This window comes from Equus przewalskii, chromosome 3, assembly GCF_037783145.1.
Source record: "Equus przewalskii isolate Varuska chromosome 3, EquPr2, whole genome shotgun sequence".
Classification (NCBI taxonomy): Eukaryota; Metazoa; Chordata; class Mammalia; order Perissodactyla; family Equidae; genus Equus; species Equus przewalskii.
The window spans coordinates 119,182,065-119,201,494 of record NC_091833.1 but is presented as its reverse complement, the minus strand read 5'-3'; the positions used below and the strand labels follow the sequence as shown (position 1 = coordinate 119,201,494).

Sequence of the window (19,430 nt, the reverse complement as noted above, 5' to 3'; positions counted from 1 at the left end):
GTGGGGTCGAGCACAGGCACCGCCTCCCGACCTGGTCTCAAGATGCAGTTCTTTAACTTTTATTCTGAAATACACTCACAGGAAGCTGTGAAATGGTGCCCGGCGGCCCCACATAGGCCCCAGAGCCCAGGGGCAGGTTCACCTGGCCGTAGTGACCATACAGGAGTGTGCGTGTGTGTGTGTGGTGCATGTACACATGTGTACTTCTGTGCCACTTTACAATGAGTACAGATTTGTACAAGCACCAGGTCAAGACGCCAGTGTCTTCCATCTCCACGGCTGTTGTGTCAACAACGTGTGAGAAACGGAATCAGACAGCAGGCAGCCTCTGCGAGGGGCTCTCTTCACGCAAAACCTGCTTCTTTTACTGCCGTGCCACCGTTCTCCAACTCCAGACCTTGGAGCTGGCCCTGCTGTTGGCAATTACACACAGGCTGCTACGAACACTTGTGCACAGACTGCAGAAGCCTGCCCGTCTCTCGGGGACAAACAGCAGCTTCGTGTGCGCTCTCATCAGAGACTGACTGACTGTTCTCCAGAGTGGCCGCACCGCCTGCATTCCCACCAGCCATGGGTGAGAACCCAGCTTCTCCGGAGCCTCATCTACTTCTCGTCTCGGCACTATTTTCACCTTGGCCATCCCACCAGGGGTGCACCCCAGCAGGGCTCCCCTGCTTCCCGATGGCCTTCTAGGGGCTCGCCCACCGTCCGCAGAGCCTGGGCTCAACTGTCTCTTCATGACTCGTCTTTCCTAACTGGATGGCTTTTGTTTTGTTTTTCTCTGTACTTATAATATTCCAGATAGGACTCTTTGTCAAATACGTGGTCCGGAAACATTTTCCCCAATCTGTAGTTGTCTTTCATCCTTTTGGCGGTCTTCAGCAGAGCAGAAGACTTAGTTGTGATCACGTACACTTTTTCTACTTTCCCTGTCATGGACTGTGGCCCAGATGACACTTACACCTGGCCCTGGGTCCCAAAGATTTCCTTCCATGTTTTCTCCTGAAGGCTTCTTAATTTGACATCTGACATTTAAATTTATGGCTCATCCTGTGTTACCTGAGGAGTGAGATGTCCAGTTTAGGTCGAGGTTACTTTTTGCCCATGGAAGTCCAATTGCTCCAGCTCCGTCTGTAGAAGGCCTCTGCCGCTCTGCCCAGATCAGTGGGTCTCACTTGTGTGGGTCAACTTCCGCGCCCTCTATTCTGTTCCATTGGCCGACATGTCTGTCCTTCTGGCAACACCAGGCAGTCTCGATTTTGGCAGGTAGAGCAGCCCAAAGCCAGGTAGAGTGATTCCGCCCACCTTACTCTTCCACTACAAAAACACTGTAGCCACTCTAGTTCCTCTGACTCTTCAAATGAATTCTGCAGTTTGTTGGGGTCTACAGAATTCCTTACCGGGACTTTTGGTAGGAATTGTCCTAAGTCTACAGATCAATCTGGGGAGAACTGACACCTGAGCCACGGTGGGTCTTCCGATCTGTGAATACGGTCTGTCTCTCCATTTATTTGGGTCTTCTCTGATTTCTCTCGCCAGGTTTGGTTTCATAGCTTTGACATGCAAGTCCTGTGCGTGTTTTTGTTAGAAATATACTTAAGTGTTTCCTTTGTCATTTTTTTAGTGACCATAAACGGTACCGTCTTTAACTTAGACTCCTTGGGCATAGCCTAGTGAACAAAATACAACTGACGTTTGTGTCGACCTGCAACCTTACTGAACTCGCTGCTCGGCTCTGAAAGGTCTTCACAGACTCCCTGAGATCTCCATGTAGACAAGCACATCATCTGCAGCAGAAACAGTTTTATGTCTTCCTTGTCAGCGTGTGCAACTCTTCTGTTTCCTTCCTTCCCTAACTGCGCCACCTGGGACTTCTGCCTTGACTCGGCCTCGGCCTCGGGGAGCAGGCAGTCCTTCACGAACATGTGGGAAGTTGGCCGTGGGGTTTTGAGGGTGCTTGTTATCAAGCTGACGAAGTCCTCCTCTTGTTACCATTTTACTGAGAGTGTTTATCACACATGGGCACTGAGCTCTGTCAAATGCCTCTTCTGTGCCGTCGGTCGGCCTCTCTGGCCAGTAATGTGGCAGGCTCTGATCGCTGGTTTTGGAGTGCTGAACCAGCCTGCACTCCTGGAACAAACCCTCCTTGGTCGGGTGTGTAATTCTTTCTCTACAGTGAGAACTCTATTTGCTATACTTTGTTGCGATTTTTGCACCTATACTCATGGGGGCTACTGCCCTGCAGCTTTGTTTTTTGTGCTCCGTCTGGTTTTGGCATCAGGATGATACTAGCTTTATAAAATCAACTGGGAAATGTTCCTTCCTCTTCCTGCTTCCTGGAAGAGACTGTGGAATTGCTATGAATTCTTCAAACATTTGGTAAAATTCTCCAATGAAACCACCTGGGACTGGATATTCCCTTCTCGGGAGGTTTTAACCAGGAACTCACTTCTTCACAGTTGCAGAGCTGTTCAAGCTGCCTGCTGCACACGGGGCGAGTCTGCTGCGCTGGTTTGGAGGGTCTGCCGCTCCACGTGAGTCTTCCAATGTGTGTGCCCAGCGTGGCATGTGTTCCCTCGTCGCCCTCCTAAAGCCCCCAGGGTCGGAGGGATGCCCCCGTCGTTCCTGAGGGCCACAACTTGTGTTATCCTCCTTTTCAAGGCTTGTCTTAGTAGAGCTTTGTCAATTTTACTGATCTTTTCAAAGGACCAGGTTTACGTCTAATCAACATTCTTAACTGTTTTTGCCTTTAGTTCGCTGATTTAGGCTGTTTACTATTTCCTTCTGTTTGCTTTGAGTCTATTTTGCTTTTCTTTTCAAGGGTCTCGAGGGGGCTCAAAAAGAGGCTCCTCCTTTCCCTGGCACGCACCGAATGCTGCACGTTCCCCTCAGCACTGCTGACGCCACGCATCTCGAGTTTCGGCGTGTCAAATTTTCACTCAGCTCAACGTACTGCTTACTTCCCTGAAGCTTCCTAAATAAATAACGCACGTGTTATTTAGAAGTGTGCTGTTTGGTTTTCAGGCGTTTGAAGATCTCTCCGGCACCAGATGTTGCTGATTTTTGGTTGATTCCGTTACGGTCAGAGAACGACCACAGCCTGAATGGCTTCGATTTTTTAAGTCTGCCGAGGTGTTCTACGGCCCAGGATGAGGCCCATGTCAGTGGAGGTTTCACAGGCGCACGAGTCGGGTGCAGACTCCCCCGGGCATCGACAAGGCCCTGACGGTCACAACACCTCTTCCATCGCTCTGCCCACCCTCTGTCTGGTGCTGCATCATCTGTTCAGAGAGGGGTGCTGTGGTCTCCAACTAGAATTCCCATTTGTCTGTTTCTCCTTTCAGTTCTATTGGCTTCACTCAGGATTCTGGTGTCTGAGTGGGTGCGACAGAGGGTCTCGGGTTGTAGTGTAGAGCTAAGGGCTGGGCTCCATCCTGAGAACGGGTGACCTGGATCTCGACAAGTCCTATCCTCCACAGGATTGGAGCAAACAGCCCAGGCAGGGCCAGGAGGCTCTGGGCGGCCCCACCCCACAGTCAGACAGCCTAAGGACCACCTGGGGTCCGAAAGCCAAAGACAAACCCAAACTTCCAGAAGGCCCTCAGTGACACTGAGCCTGAAACACCAACTACTAAAACAGGATTATTCAGAGTGAAAACCTCTGGAGACTTGACAAGTTGGTGGCAGAACGAGCCCTCGAGGCAACACAGGAGACCTAATGCAACAAGAATGCAGAGGAAAGTCAGGAGAAGAGAGAGGAGACAGTGGGAGCTTCCCAGTCCTCGGAGCGTCAGCTTCCAATCTGAAGGCTCCCAGGCGCCAGCACGGGGCTACAGGGAGCGTCCGCCCAGCTCTGGTGGGGGAGGGATGCGGCTGCCTGCGGGCCGGATGCCTGATCGCCTGAGCAACAAGTGTTCTGAGGAGATGTTTCCCACTGGAACTCTACACGCCCCAACTGCCATGGGACGAGAGGCTCTCAGATGCTCATGGTCGCTAAATAGTTAACACCCCACACATTTCTGGAGGGCTGAGCTGCAGGGGCCCCAGGGCCACCGGTCCTCAGGGCGTCGGATCAGCTCCAGGAGACTGGAGGCCAGGAGAGGCAGGCGTGGAAGCTGAGTGGGGCATGTTCGCCAGAAGCCTATGTACCGCCTCCACTCCCACACCAAGATCTGCTCCCAAGACGGCGCCATGGGCATGGTGACATCTGCAGAGGGCCAAGTCCTAGTGCCAGTTTTAGCAACTCTGAGTGTTAGCTTGTTCACAAACCCTGCAATGGGACCAGACAGGCCATTCCCAGGGTCACTGTGCTCTGAGCCTTATGTAACGGAGGCGAAGGCCCACCTTGCGCAGCTGAGTCCCGCAGAGGGAGCAGGGCCCGCAGACAGACAGAACGAACCCTCTTATGAGCAAGCCTGGTGCTCTCCACACGCCCCACCCACCCCGCCTGTTACCTGGGAGGCCGGGACTGAGGTCACCAAGGTCTGCAAATGGGTCCAGGCTCTGAGACTTGGTCCGGCTGGCTGAGGGACCGGGAGGGGCCGGCTGGCCTCCAGGAGCGAGGAGGGGGCCTGGAGAAGGGCAGAGTGTATTAGAACAAGCTGAGACAAAATGTAGCCTCTGCTGCCCCTGCTGCTGCTGCTAAAGGCCCCGCAGAGCTCTGAGGAAGACAGGCGGCAGAGGTGGGCAGTCTGCTCAGGACACGGCCGCCCAGCAGCCAGGGCTGCCTCCAGCTCCCCTACTGTCCTCACAGAAGACAGGCCAACAACCCATGCAAGAGCCGAAACACATCATGTTTTCTGATTTTGTAATACCACTTCCTGGAACCTGAAACGTGAGCGTGCTTTATCATAGTCTATTACAACGTAAGCTTGAGAATATTCTCAGTATAAAATAGTGAGATATTTGAGTAAATTATTGCACAGACACTTGATGGAATATTACACTCGTTACAAATAATGGCTTCCCACATAGAAAGAGATTTTATAAATTAATAGAAAAAAGGTACATTCCCTATGCAAAAGAATGATTAAAGAAGATGAAACAGTTCTCAAAAGAAATACAATAAACTAAAAACATGTAATAGTCAACCTTATTCATAATGGAGAAACGCAAATTTAAAAAGCTGATGGCTAATCAAATTGGCAAAATAACATCTTTGAAGTTATCACCCAACTCTGTTGAGAGACCCCAGGTGGGAACTGCTCCTGGGAAAGTCAATCAGTACAGGCACCTGGAGGGGACACAGGCTCGTGAGCGTGACTGCTTTTGACACAACTCACAACTGAAATCTCCAACAGGACAGAGTCATGGACACACAGGAAGAAGGACAGACGTGCACAAAAGTGACAGGCGGCTGCACCCCATGTCCCCAAGGACAGGGCATAGACCTGCAACAACCTCAGGGCCAGTGTGTAGTCCTTCCAAGGGTCTCTGGAAGCAGAGTAGCCACAGGACACAGGAAAATGCTAAGAAACATCACGGGTGGAAACACAAAGTTGTGTCACAAAACACGGGCATCCCCAGGAGACGGGGACACGGACCCGCGTGGAGTGCTGCACGCACACTGCTGCCCTCAGGTGGGCCATGCTGGTGTGTCCGTGGGGGAGTGAGGCAGGCCTGACTGGGCCCCCTCACAGCATGATCAGTGGGCAGGCACCACATCCCGCAAAGCACTCCCATCCTCCACCCCGTCTGGGAGAGGGATTACTGTCACGTCATGAGTGAGTTGGAGAAAGACTCTAGACCACAGCAGGTGCTGTTCCTGGACCAGCCTCCATGGGGCCGGGGTCTTACCTTCTGTGGCTGGTGTGGGGGCTGGAGCTTCGGCCCAGGCATCCCATCCTCCCAGCAGATCTGGGTGGCTGGTTGAAGCTGCCATCTTGCCGGGCTCTGCTGGCAGATCCCCTGGGAAGAGAGCACATTACTTGGCATGTCCCCTGGTGGGCAGCGGGCACATGGCCTTTACTCGGCCTCCTGGTGACCCTGTGACAGGCCGGCCACAGCACCATCTGCAGGAGCCTCAGAGGGCTCCCTCCAGCCCCCTCCTCCACGTGTGAACAGGAGGCACAGTGGACGGCCGCCACTGCTGGAGGCAGGACCAAGCTCCTGCTGCAGCTGGTCCCAAGGTTTCCCAGCTGAGCAAGCCCCCAGGCAGGGCTGTGCTCATGCGCCTCTGGGGCCACCCCCTTGGGCCTGCAGGGCGCCACGCTGAGCACTGGGCTCGTCCGACACCAACCAGCCTTCCTCCTCCTCATGGCCAAGGACGCATCACATGGTCACTGAACTGAACAAGTGGACACATGGGGTCAACAGGTGGAGAAGCTGGCAGGCCAATGATGGGAACCAGTGTCTGCACACTCCTTCTCTGAGAGGATCTTCAAAGATACCCCTGCCCCCCGTGCACTCACCTAGCCATGTGCCAGGCCCCAGAACGTGCCTTCCGTCCTCCCCTAAAACCCAGGGGCCACTGGCCGCCTCCCCTTCCCAGGGGAGGGAAGACCTGCAGCCACACGGGGTCAGGGCAGAGCCCATGGAGAGCAAGCACGTGGCCCACCTCCCAGCCCCAGGCAACGCAGAGGCCGCACTCACCCAGGTGCAGGAAGTCAGGGCTGCAGGCTGGGGGTGGGGCGCTGTGGGTGGAGGGGAAGGATGCGGGCGGGGCGGCCAGAGAGTCCGAATTTAGAAATTCGCCAAAGAGATCAGGCTTGGAGCTGGGCTGGGCATCTGGATCAGCGGGCAGCAGGAGAGGGTCAAAGGGGTCAGCTGCGGAGAGACACCAGGAAGCAGCGAGGTGAGGCGCCGCAGACACCACGATGGCACCTCTGCCCAGGGCGTTCAACGCCACTGGGTTCAGCAGACCCCGGACAGTGTGGCGGCCCCTCAAGCCCAGGCTGATACTGCAGTGTCCACTCCAAGACAACACTGAGAAGACAGGTGCGTCCTCAGCCCCCGATGCCCTGGCCTCAGACTTCCCGCCGAGATGGCAGCCCAGGAGAGGGAAGGGCTGGCGGTTCCTGGGGCATGAATGCAGGATGGGTGTCGGCCTTTGGAGTCGGACCACAGTGCGGCCACCCCACTAGTGGGCCCTAGGCTGCTCCTCCAAGGGGCCATGAGGGGCAAAGTGCTGACCCCCACCCCATCTGTCCTCAGGCGTTCCTTCCAGGTATTCACATTGGCTCACATTTCTACTAAAAGTTCATAGGACAGAAGCACATACCGGACACAGCAGGCTCCTCTCGAGGTGTGCTCCGTGCACTCAGGGGAGGAGCAGGGCTTGCAAAGAGCGGGGGGACCTCACTGCCAAGCAGGTCACCCGGGGAGCTCCCTGGAGCAGCCACAGGGGCCCCCAGGAGGCAGCTGAGCAGGTCAGCATTGCTGGGGGGAACATTACAGGTCTGCAGAGGGGGCGCCAGACCCGCCTCGGAGTGCAGCCCAAGGAGGTCGACACCATCCTCCTGCAGCGCGGGCTCCTGTGGCGCGGCTGGTGCATCCACATCAAATATCAACTCTGACTCTTGCGTCCTTGCTGGTGGGCCTGATGAGTCCTCGTCGGGCAGCTCCCTGCTCTCAGTTGAGGACGGCACTGCCTCCTCATCAGACGGCTCACTCTCTCCTCCATCCTCAGTGGGGGCAGACTGACTCTCCTTGGCAATGTTACTGCCTGGGCCCGTCTCTGAGTCTCTCTCTTCTGAAAAGAAAACAACACACTGGCGTGGCTCAAATCCCTGTGGACAGCACAACTTGGGGAGGCCGCGTGGAGGCCCCGAGGAAGAGGGCCTGAGAACAAGCTGAGCAAAGTGGACGCATTTGGGCGGGGTGGGGGAGCAAGAGAAGATGCACAGATGACGCTGTGGACACCAGGCACGTGTCCCCAGACATCTTTGCTGCTCGTGGCCCAGTGCCACGCCAGTGCCCAGCGGGTGGGGACCGGCTCCAGTCCACACAGCAGACTGCATGTGAGGCTGCTGCTGAGATGCAAGGTCCCTGGAAGACCTACCGTGCCAGTCCAGTGTGTGCAGGAAGTGGGGGGTGTCTGCGCTGCTGCTCTGCGGCGAGTCGGACTCCGTGGGCTCAGTGTCTGGAGACCCCGCCTCAGCGTCGTACTGCGCGGTGGAGCCAGGCTGCCTGGGGAGCTCCGGTTTGCCTGCCAGGGAGAGGCAGTCGTCAGGCCATCCAGCGCCAGGACGCCACCGTCACTCGCGGCAGCCACTGGTATGGCCCAGGGCTGGGAGGCAGCAGCGCTGCAGTCGGCCAGGCTGCCTGCCAGACACTCAACTCCGAACTGCCTGGAGATCTGCACCAGCAACCAGTGAGAGTCTCAACATGGGCCCAGACGCTGCCCTGGGTAACGTGTGCACATGTACACACTGTACACACACACACACACACACGTACACACTGCAAGCACATGTACATACTATACATGTCCACACACACATGCATGTGCACATGTACACACCAATACACGCACACACACACACACTGCATGCACGCACAGACGCACACACATACAAACTGCAGCACATTGTTTATGCACACATGTGCACACACACACAGTACACACACGTACACATGCACACACATGTGAATGCAGAGGCAGTTTTCAGGGATACTCAGCTGTCCTCACATACGAAAATGTAAAAAATGCAAACCAAGAAGAGGAACAAAATTGCGGCGTGGCCAGCAAATGAAATCACGAGTCCCCTCACCAGCATGCTTTCTACACTACTTTCCTGTAACTGCTCCGAAAGAAGAAAATGGACAACTAAGCTGAGTCAGGGGAGCCAAGAAGAAGGGAGTCTGCTGAGCCGGCGGCCCAGCTGGTCCAGCACGGAGCCTCAGCTTCTCCCCGGTTGCATCTAAAGTGGATGTGTCTCCAGAAAATGAGCCCTCTGAATCAGCACATGACTCCAACAGGACCCCTGAGGGGTCCCAGCCCCGCCCTACGATGACTCCCAGGGCCAGGGCTGCCGGAGCCGGGGTCTGGGAACCATAAGGAACTTCCAGCGTGCAGGTGCTGCAGCCCATGCTGGGTGTTAAAGCCACTATCATGGCTCAGGACAGGCCTCTGAGCTCGCCTGAGCCCCACATACAGCCTGCCCATAGCGCCGGGCACAGGGAGGGCCAGCCCAGGCCCTCAAGGGCCTCTCAGCCATCACAGGCACCAGAACCAGGGCGCCTGCAAGTGCGCCTGGAAAACAAGCATCTCACCAAATTTAGACAGAATGTCTTGCTGCTCCTCCCGGCTAGAAAACAGGATTTTGGGATTCAGCCCCCTCAGGCTCGCGCTCTCCCAGGGTGGGGCCTCCCGGCTAGGCCTGTCTCTGGGCTCCACCTCTACTTCCAGGTTCACTTGGAATAAATCCGGGTATTTCTCCTGAATGTCGCAAGCGTCCAGGTCATACCTGCAGTTGGAGACCAGAGGGGTGATCAGGAGGGACCGTGAGATATTTACGGGGCACCCCAACATTCCCAGAAGACGGGCCCAGAGCAGGGCTGGGTGCTCCCCAGGCACACACGCCCTCGGAGCATCCCACCTCCTGTGCCAGGGAGCACCAGGTCTGCCCTCACCCCTCAGGCCCTGTGGCTCAGATCAGGTACTCTGGGATCCGAGACGCTGTTTCCACAGATGCCCTCCACCTGGAAAACTCCCGACTACTAACAGAGGCCAGAACACTAAACCCTCTGCGATGCAACTGCACGGATGGGGAGCAGGATTCCTGGGGAGACACAGCCGTGTGTCACTGTGGGCACAGGGGGGTGGCACCAGATCCGCCCCTGCTGGGGTGGGAAAGGGGGGAAGGGCAGGGAACTCGGAAGATGCTGGCCTCCAGGCACTACCTCAGGCAGTGGTCCAGGGGCCCAGGCACAGTTGCCAGACAGGTGTGTCCAGGGCAACCTGGCAGTGCTGATGTTGGTGGCCATTCCACTGACCACCCTAATTTCGTGGCCCTGAATCTCTCTTGGGAACTCCAGTATTTTTCACTAAGACCGTCTCTCATTACATGGCCACAAACTACAATGACGAACCCCAGCTCTTCAGCGGTGCAGGTTCCCCAGTGCCGGCCTTGTTTCATGCCACCTAACATGTATGTGTGTCACTGGTTCTACATGTTGACACACGGCGGAACCACGAAGAAAGAAATGCAATGAAGGGGTGGGTTCCTGATGGCTAGAGGCATTGAGCGAAGGGCCCGGCGGTCCTGTGACCCCCAAAAAAACCACCACGGGGCAGAGGAGGGGCCTGGGCGGGTACCAACGTGGTCCGTGTGGGTGCTAAAGCCACGGCAGACCTTCAGTGCTTCTCTGGATGCAACAAAGTAAAACTAGCAGGCATGGAGACCCTGGCACGTGACGCCTGCAGTTCTGGTCCCCCACTTGCAGAGACACAACCACCTCTGCTTGAGGGATGCGTCTGTGAAGGGGAACTGCTGTCAGAGCTGCTGCTCCTCTCACCGGGCCCGAGGTGAGCGCAGGGAGAGCACCTGCTGGGCCACACCCTCCTCAGGCTGCAGTGTCCCCTCTGTCCACTCGTCCGCGCACTCCTGGCCCCCAGGCCGCCACAGGCTTCTTTCCTTTCCAGGCCGTGCACCCACAGCAAGTAGACAACACAGGCGACCACTCAGCCAGGGAGCAGCAGCTACAGCAAGAACCAAGGGGGAAAAGCCCAGACAGTGGTGTCGGCAAAGCAGAGTCCAGCAGCCAGCAAGGGCAGGGAGGTTGAGACCCCTGTCCACAAGGAGGGGAAGCCAGGAAGCAAGGGAGGAGGGAGCGAGGCGGGGTCCACACAAAGGAGCACAGGAGGTCTGCAGGCTCAGCTCCAGTGGCAGTAGGGCCTCGGGGGCAGCTCCAGGCACCACGCTGACGGCCACCCATCCCCGCACCCCCACCCTGCTGGCCCCTGGAGACTGCCCCAGGCCTGGGCCTGCCCACTCACCCAGCAGGCCAGTGAGGGCACAATGAGGGACTGTGAGCAGGGGTGCAGCCCCCAAGCTCCCTGGATATCAGAGGGCACAGGGCTCAGGGATGGCTGGGAAACAAAACTGCTGACGAGTGTCAAGGATTGGAACCCAGTCCACTTATCCCACTGGACCCCCTCAGTCACAACAGGCCTCGCCAGGACAGACCCTCTACCCCATCCACTTAACACACTGGACCCCCTCAGTCACAGGAGGCCTCACCAGCATGGACCATCTCTGGTTCATCTGAGAGCATGTCCTGCTAATGCCATTCCAAATTCTCTCGAACTGGCCTGTTTCTTTGTTTTTTTTTTAATTGCTTTTTCTCCCCAAATCCCCCTAGTACATAGTTGTATATTTTAGTTGTGAGTTCTTCTAGTTGTGGCACACGGGATGCCACCTCAAAACGGCCTGATAAGCAGTGCCACATCTGCGCTCAAGATCCGAATTGCAGAAACCATGAGCTGCTGAAGTGGAGCGCATGAACTTAACCGCTCAGCCACGGGGCTGGCCCCTCGAAGTGTCCTGTTCCAATGCCTCTGTGCAAAACAAATCCTGCCCGTGGAAGAGACACACTTCCCTGCATCAATCAGACAACTCAACAGCTTTCTTCTTCCTGAATTAATTAATCCAGTTTTGAAGGCATAACATACAAGGCCACGCACAAATCTAAGACTATGTTTCCACAAGGTGCTATACTCGTGTAGGTGGTACATTCAGAAAACTACACTGTGTGTTGCCACCCCCAAGAGCGTCCCTGTGCCCCTCAAAGCCAGCCCCACAAAGGCAGCCATGCCCTGGACCTCTACAACCACATGAGGCCTGAGCCGATAAAACGGGTCATGAGACATGGACAGTCGTGGCCTTTTGCTCATGGTTACATCTGTGTACGTCACGCTTCACTGCTGCATGCCACCCACGTGTGAGCATGCCACAGCTCATTATCCATCCTGCTGCTGCTGGCACTGGGTTCCTCCTCATTTGGGGCTGCTAAGAATAAAGGTGCTAGGAGCGTTCCTCCATGAGTCTGCTCTTGGTCCCAGGCACTCACTTCCCTGGGGGACACATCTGTGGGACACAGCTCAACCAGACTTTGCGCAGTGGCAGCAGTAAGTGTGGGTTCCAGGAGCTGCAGACGCTTGCCGGCAGCTATAAATGCCTGTCTCTCATTCAGCTGCCAGTCAAAGCGCACAGCGGCCTCAAGAGTGTCTCCCTGATGACCGAGGACGGGGACCACTCCTTCAGCCACCCATTGACCAGTGGGACTTCCTTGTTGGTGCAGTGCCGGTCAAGTCCTTTGCTGTTTTTAACGGCTGTCTTCCTCTCTTCGGCCTGTGATTCCTCCTATATTCCGGACTTGTGTCCTTTGTCTGATACCGCATACTGCAAACATCTTCTGTTCACCCAAAAACATCTTTGTCTGACTTCCACTTCTTCTTTTTTTTTTTTACCAACTTTGTTTTGTTTTTTTGTTTTTGAGGAAGATTAGCCCTGAGCCAACATCTGCTGCCAATCCTCCTCTTTTTGCTGAGGAAGGCTGGCCCTGAGCTAACATCATGCCCACCTTCCTCCACTTTATATGTGGGACGCCTACCACAGCATGGCTTGCCAAGTGGTGCCATGTCTGCACCCGGGATCCAAACTGGTGAAGCCCAGGCGGCCAAAGCAGAATGTGTGCACTTAACCGCTGTGCCACCGGCCGGCCCCTGACTTCCACTTCTGGAGGATCATCTCATCGGAGAGGTTCTAAGTTGGCCACTCTTCTTGTTTACTATTTCAGAAGGGGTCCCCCAAGGACTCCTGGCTCCCATCCCTTCAGTTAAAAGGCAGCTGTCCATCTTGTCACTCTGAAGGCCCCGAGTGTCCCTCCCCTCCACCCAGGGGCTTTGAAGTTTGTCTGCTTCTCAGCGATTCAGCTGGGATGGGCTTGGGTGAGGTTCCTCCTCTCTTACAAACACTCCTGCTGGCGTTGGCAGCACTTTTGAGTCTATGGTTTGATGTCTTTCATCAGTTTAACAAAGTTGTTAGTCACTAATTTTCAAAATATTGTTTCTTTTCTATTCTCTCTCTCTCCGCCTAGGACTCCAAATAAAAGCATGCCCAGCCTTTCCACAGCATCCCAGATCTCTCCCATGACCCTTTCTGCATCTTCCGTCATCTTCCTCAGTGCTGCACTCTGAAGATATTCTGTTCCAGTTCACTGCTTCTGTGCTATTGTGTCCATTCTGCTAATACACAAATTGGTGGAATCCACTTCAGCTGTAACAGCTCTCAGTCCCACAATTTGTAACTGCATCCTGTTTACGCATCCCAGGTCTCTAGCAAAATGCCCCTTTCTGTTTTCTTGAGCTCACTCATCAGTTACTTGAGGCCCTGTCTCCTGACTCCAGTACCCGACTCAGCTGTAGGCCATCACATACTTTTCCTTTTGGTCTTCAGTCATTTAGTCTTAAAAAAAAGTTTTTAAAGGATGATTTCTTTGTTGTTAAAAGTTACCGAAGCTCTGGGGGTCATGCTCCTCCAAAGGAGGAAGACTCAGAAAAGTTACAGCTGTGGCATTCCCTGTCTTTGTAGCGTCATCTTCACATCGGCACTTAGGAATAACACTGTAAAATGCCAATACAAGAAAAACACTACAAAGATGAGAAATGTGAGAAATGTAAAAGAGTAATAATATATCAAAACACAAGACGTCCAACCTCAGAGGCTGATGGCTGTGAGGGCAGCAGGTGCCATTCTCCCTGAGCCTTCACACGTGCAGGCCCCGTGCGGCACACCACCTGCATGAGGTACTGAGTCCTCCCGGGACCCCAGGGGTCAGAGCTACAGACCTCCCCGGGACCTTGTGGGTTGGATCCTAACATTTCCCTTGGTTTACTGGGTAGGAAACCAGCAGAGTTTGAGAAGGCAGGTCTGGGGTAGCTGTAGGCGGCTGTCTCTAGAGCCCCTCCACGTAGCTCCCCTCTTGCTCCTGGAACAACAGTAAGTTTGGGTGGAAAGTGCATGTGCCTGTGCAAGTACGAATGAGTAGAAAGATGACTGGAATCCAAATGCCCATGTGTGGAAGCTCGCTCTGCCGCATACCAGCTTGGTCAGCCCAGCTGCCTTCAGCTGGAGCAGCTCCACTCAGAACATGAACTGCATGATACCTGCTGTTTACTGAGGGCCTGGGGTACATTTCCAGGCCTCTGATACATGAGATTTTGACAAATTAACGTATCTGAAGAGTACAGTAGACTAATAACAAGTGCTGCATTATATTTATACTCGTGTCTAAAACCAGACTGTGAGCTTCTCTTAATGAGCTCCGAACCCTGTGACTAGCAGAACATTGTGCACAGGAGAGGCACGGAATGAATGTGTCACAATGCAGGGACACTCGTTCATCTGGCTTTGCCACATGTAGTGTGCAAGCGGCTACATCCTAACAAGAAATGCACTGGGTCAGTCCCCAGTCACTGAGGTGCACATGGCAGCCACCGTGGTCCAAACAAGGAGTGGCGTACTGAACACGCCTGGTTCTGGGGACAGACTCAAGACTGAAGTTCCAGCATGCACCCTGGCCGAGCACCAATCACAATGCCCTGCAAGCCTAACTGCGCTATACTCATTCACACATGGACACGGCTGGCGGGTGTCCACACACCCTGACCCCTCTGGTCCCTCTCCCATGGTGACACCAACATACTTTGCGAATTTCACAGTAGTTGCGTTCCGAGGCACAAACCCAGTGTGGAACTGGATCTGGAACATCTTCATGGATGCCATCTGCAGAGAGAAAGCAAACACAAGATCCCTAACTGGGGAGGGCGCCACCAGACCCTCATGTCGCACAGATTTAACAGTTAACAAGCTCTGAGAGCCACAGACACACGGACAGTGGGACGGCACCCTCTCTGACAAGGGGCTTTTTGGGGTCTGTGGTGGGGCAGCCCAAGGGTCCAGCCCAGCAGACCGCATAGACAGCAGTCCCGTAATGTGGGGGAAACTCTGGGCCTTTCAGGCTAAAATCCCCTCTGCCTTGCACTACACGAAGTGGGGACTCAAAAGGCAGTTACCGAGTGAGCCTGCAAAGCTCTCACTGAACATGAGTCTGAGGACCTCCTGCAAGAGACACAGAACACAGCGAGCGCCTGCTCACCTTGGCCTGCAGCCTTCCTCCCAGGGTGGACCTGGCGTGATAGATGATAATGAGCACGTCTCCTTGGACTGTTATGCCCAGGGGAATGACCGCTTTGCCATCCTCGATTTTAAAATCCCTAAAGAACAGAACAATGAGAAACTGTTCCCTTAGGTCAAAAAGAGTCAAGTTCTAGTGAAGAGTCACCTTGAAAGAGCAATGCAGGACCGAGATCCCCCAGGCATCAACACTCAAATCCACCTGTTCTCATCTTGCTGGTTTTGCTACCAAATTACTTCGGGGTGGGGGGTGGGGGGTGGGGTCGGGTGGGGTTTGCTCCAGGAAATGATGTCTAAAAAGCCAATCCTTAGCAGGATGAGGTGGGAACCTCTCACACACACCACCCACAGGCCCCAGACTAGCATGCAAAGTCTGCTTGTTGCTCATGGCCTCAATCTGAGATGGGGCCTCGCGAGCATGCCTCAACGCCACCTCCCAGCAACATCTTTCCACAGAATGAGAATGAACACACTTGATGGTCACAGGGCGAGGAAGGCCCTGGACCCTGAGCTCACCTCATCCTGTCATACTCTTGGGACGTGGTGGTCACGCGCTCGTCGCCCACGTACACCTCGCAGAAGGGCCTGCAGCCGTTCCTCTGCTTGCTGAACAGCGGCACCGGCGTCATGACTACAGCCTTCACCAGGATTGGCTTGCTGTGTGGTGTGATGGGCTCCTCTGCCACCATGTCGCACATGTACTCGATGTACCTGGAGGGGCAGGGGGCACACCACATCACATGTGTGCTCCGTGCATGGTCCACGTGCTTTGTCACATACACTTTCTGTGAAGAGTCCACAAACCACATCATACGTGTGCTCTGCACACACTCCACACACCGTATCACGTGTGCTGAGAAGTCCATGTCATGTCACACATGCATTCTGTGTACAGTCCACACACCGCGCCATATGAGTGCTCTGCACGGAGTCCATGTGCCATATCATACATGCATTCTGTGCACAGTCCACACACCACATCATACGAGAGCTCTGTGCATAGTCCACATGCCCTGTCACACATGCGTTCTGTTCAGGATCCACACACATCACACACGTGCTCTACAAAAGTTCACATGCTGTATCACACATGCATTCTGTGTACAGTCCATAAACCACGTCACATATGCTTTCTGTGCAGTCCACAAGCCATGTCACATATGCATTCTGTGCACTGCACACACATCACACAATGCTCTGTGAGAAGTCCACACGCCGTGTTATATGTGCATTCTGTTCACAGTCCACACACCACATCATATGAGTGCTCTGTGCATAGTCCACGTCATGCCACATATGCATTCTGTGCACTGTTCATGCACCACATCGTACGAGTGCTCTGTGCATAGTCCACATGCTGTGTTACACATGCATTCTGTTCACAGTCCACACATCATGAGTGCTCAGTGCATGGTCCACACGCCACGTCACACATGCGCTCTGTGCATAGTCCACACGCTACGTTACACACCTGCTGTGCATGCTCCACCTCCACATGCCTCGTCACACATGCATTCAGTGTAGTCCACATGCCACATCACATGTGCTCTGTGTAGTCAGCATGTATACTCTGTGTCCCTGGAGCCCCAGTCAGCAAATCAGATCTTTTTTCAATCAAATATAAGTACTTAATGCTATAAACATCCCTTGAGGCAATGTTCTAGTTTCATTTCTCAAATTTGATGTTATAATTTTCATTCAGTTCAAAATATCTGTAAATTTCCCTTGAGATTTCCTCTCTGACTCATGGATTATTTAGTAGATTGTTTAATTTTGAAATATTTAGGGCTTTTCCAAGCCATCTTTCTGTTATCAACCTCCAGTTTAATTCTACGATGGCCTGTGAACTTATTTTGTATGATTTCTAATCCTTTAAATTTGTCATGGTTTAAGGACTCAGAACGTGATCTTTCTTACTGAACGCTCCGCGTGCACCTGAAAGGAATGTGTCTTTTCCATCACTGGGTAGAATGTTCTACAGCTGGCAGTTAGGTTTAGTCGGTTGGTGGTGGTGTTAAACTCTGAACTGACCTTCTGTCCACCAGTTGATTGATTACTGGGAGAGGAATGTTAAAGTCGACACTATAATCCTGATTTGTCTATTCCTCCTTTCAGTGCCAGGTTTCTGCTCTACACATTTGGAATCTATTGTAACGTGGTGGTGTTACTCCGTCTTCCTCTGGTGAGTGCTTCTGTGGCGCCTCTTTGTGGCACACACTCCAGGGCGTCCACCTCCTGCCCTTGTCTAAGTCCCTCTCCTCGAGCCTGGGCAGCAGGGATGACCAGCTTCTGACCAGCAGAAGGGCAGGGAGGCCATGGCTGTGCAGACACTACATACCGCTTCTTGCTGGCTGACTCATTCTCGGGGCTCTCCCCCATGGCTGTGTTGGGGCAGCCTGGGGGCAGGAAAGCTGGGTGCCTCTTGCTGACAGTCAGCAAGAAGCCAGCACCCACAGCTAATGAACCCTGCCAACAACCTGAGCGAGCTTGGAAACAGATTCGAAAACAAAGGAGAAGCAGACCTTCTTGGAGTCGAGGTCCATACAAGGCGGCCGGCTGCACCCTGTCTGAGCCTGGCGAGGAGTCGTCTGCCCTGACCCACAGAGACACACATAACAGACACGGGCTGCCTGAAGCCTCAGTCCTGCGGCCGGCAGTAACTAACCCAACCTTCTTCCAGCACCACTTGGCCCGGCTCTGCCTCTGCGACACAGTGGGGCTCTCAGCTGGGCTGCAGACTGTTCACACTCAGGGAGGATGGACATGGCCGCAGTAAGTGCACCTCCCTGACAGCTATTTCCTCTTTGTTCCGTCTGTTCTTGGTTTCCTCTTTTTGGTCTTCTCTTGGATTAATTGAGCATTTTTTATCCTTTCATTTTATTTTTCTTCTGTTGACTTAACAATTACAGCACTATAAAAAAGACCCCTATGGGTTGTGCTGGGGTTTCTGACAAGAACTTGGCTGTAATTTGTATCTCTGATTTTCTCTTCGTGTGGTTTCCAGCAGTGTGAATACGGGACGTCTCAGTGGGTTTTCTGTGTGTGTTACGATCCCGCTGGCTGTCCTTGGAGCTGCTGGATCTGGTGTCTGCCGATGGTCTGGGGAACCCACAGCGACCGTGTCTCCATGCTCCTCCTCCCTGCGCGTCTCCTCCTCTGGGGCTGCAGGCACCTGCTCATTAGACCAACCGAGATGCTCTGATAGGCCTGGCTGCTCGTCCTTTCCGGGATGCTCTCCTCTGCCCCTGCTGGAGCAGCGTCTGTCTCCTGACCAGCTCCGTGGCGGCGGTTCCCACTCTCTACTGGTGGGCCAGAGGAAGGCAGTGTTCCCTGCTGCTGTGCTTTCTCACATCGCTTCCTCCTCAGTGTCCATCTCTGCCGAAGTGACTGACCTCCCAGCCCTGTATCCTGTGCACCCTCCATCAGAGTCCTCAACATGCTGATCACTTCTTTAAATTTCCTGTCAGAACACTCTGAGTCCTGTCCTAGAGACTGCTCTGTCTCCTTCAGGCTCCGCTGGGAGCCACACTCAGTGCCCCTCCCAGAGCGGCTGGCCCTCCCTCTCCAACCTGATCTGTGAGTGCCCGGCAGGGACTCAAGTGGGCCAATTTCCCAATCTCTGAGGCCTTGCCCGCTTCTGCGCACTAGGTCTCAGTGACTGTCCTGCTGGTCCTTCTTGTTGGCATCATGCTACGGCTGCTAGGTGAGTGAGTGCTCGTGCCCTCTCTCCACAGGCGCCCATCTCCTCAGATGTGGGGCCAGCTAATGGTTCTGACGACTGCTGTTCTCCAACAGCTCTGGAAAGTCATGCGTTTGAAGTTGGTCCTGCCACTCTCTTAGATTGTTAGGGTGGGACAATGCTCTACACGTCTGCACATCTCCAAGAAAGTAGCCATGGGTTCTGGGTTCCAGGTTCTGGTGGGGGTCCCAGAGCCAGGCACACACCACTGACGACACTCTTCCCAGCTTTGACCCTGGCTGTGAGTGGCTGCTAAGCAGGATCCTACAGCAAGAGGCGCAATTTGGGAACCCCTGATGTATGTGGAATACAGGAAGAAATGGCTTTTAGGTCACTGTGTTAGAAGGGTCTGCAGTCCATCTCTTGTGCTTGGTGGTCTAGGCCGTGCTTTGCAGCCTCTCTGCATGAGCAACAGGACCGCACCCCTGAGCTGTACAGATGACACAACCGTGCACCAGCTCTCTCAAGGTGGCCGAGGGACACAACACTGTCCCTAGACCGCCAGCCAGCAAGGTGGGGCCCCACGTAGGAGCAGCACTGACTCCTCCCCT

General features: G+C 54.3%; 1 protein-coding gene across 3 annotated transcripts in view; it reads right to left on the bottom strand.

The window, feature by feature from the left end:
- Positions 1-19,430, bottom strand: part of GAK (cyclin G associated kinase) — a 60,227-nt gene that overhangs the window by 4,110 nt on the left and 36,687 nt on the right. For all 3 annotated transcript variants that reach the window (XM_070615269.1, XM_070615271.1, XM_070615270.1), the window contains 9 exons: positions 15,657-15,851; positions 15,103-15,220; positions 14,650-14,729; positions 9,214-9,407; positions 8,000-8,146; positions 7,220-7,690; positions 6,592-6,765; positions 5,797-5,907; positions 4,455-4,571 (listed from right to left, as the gene is read on the bottom strand). In XM_070615269.1, coding sequence (XP_070471370.1) covers positions 4,455-4,571; positions 5,797-5,907; positions 6,592-6,765; positions 7,220-7,690; positions 8,000-8,146; positions 9,214-9,407; positions 14,650-14,729; positions 15,103-15,220; positions 15,657-15,851 — 1,607 coding nt within the window. The remainder of the gene's footprint in view (positions 1-4,454; positions 4,572-5,796; positions 5,908-6,591; positions 6,766-7,219; positions 7,691-7,999; positions 8,147-9,213; positions 9,408-14,649; positions 14,730-15,102; positions 15,221-15,656; positions 15,852-19,430) is intronic.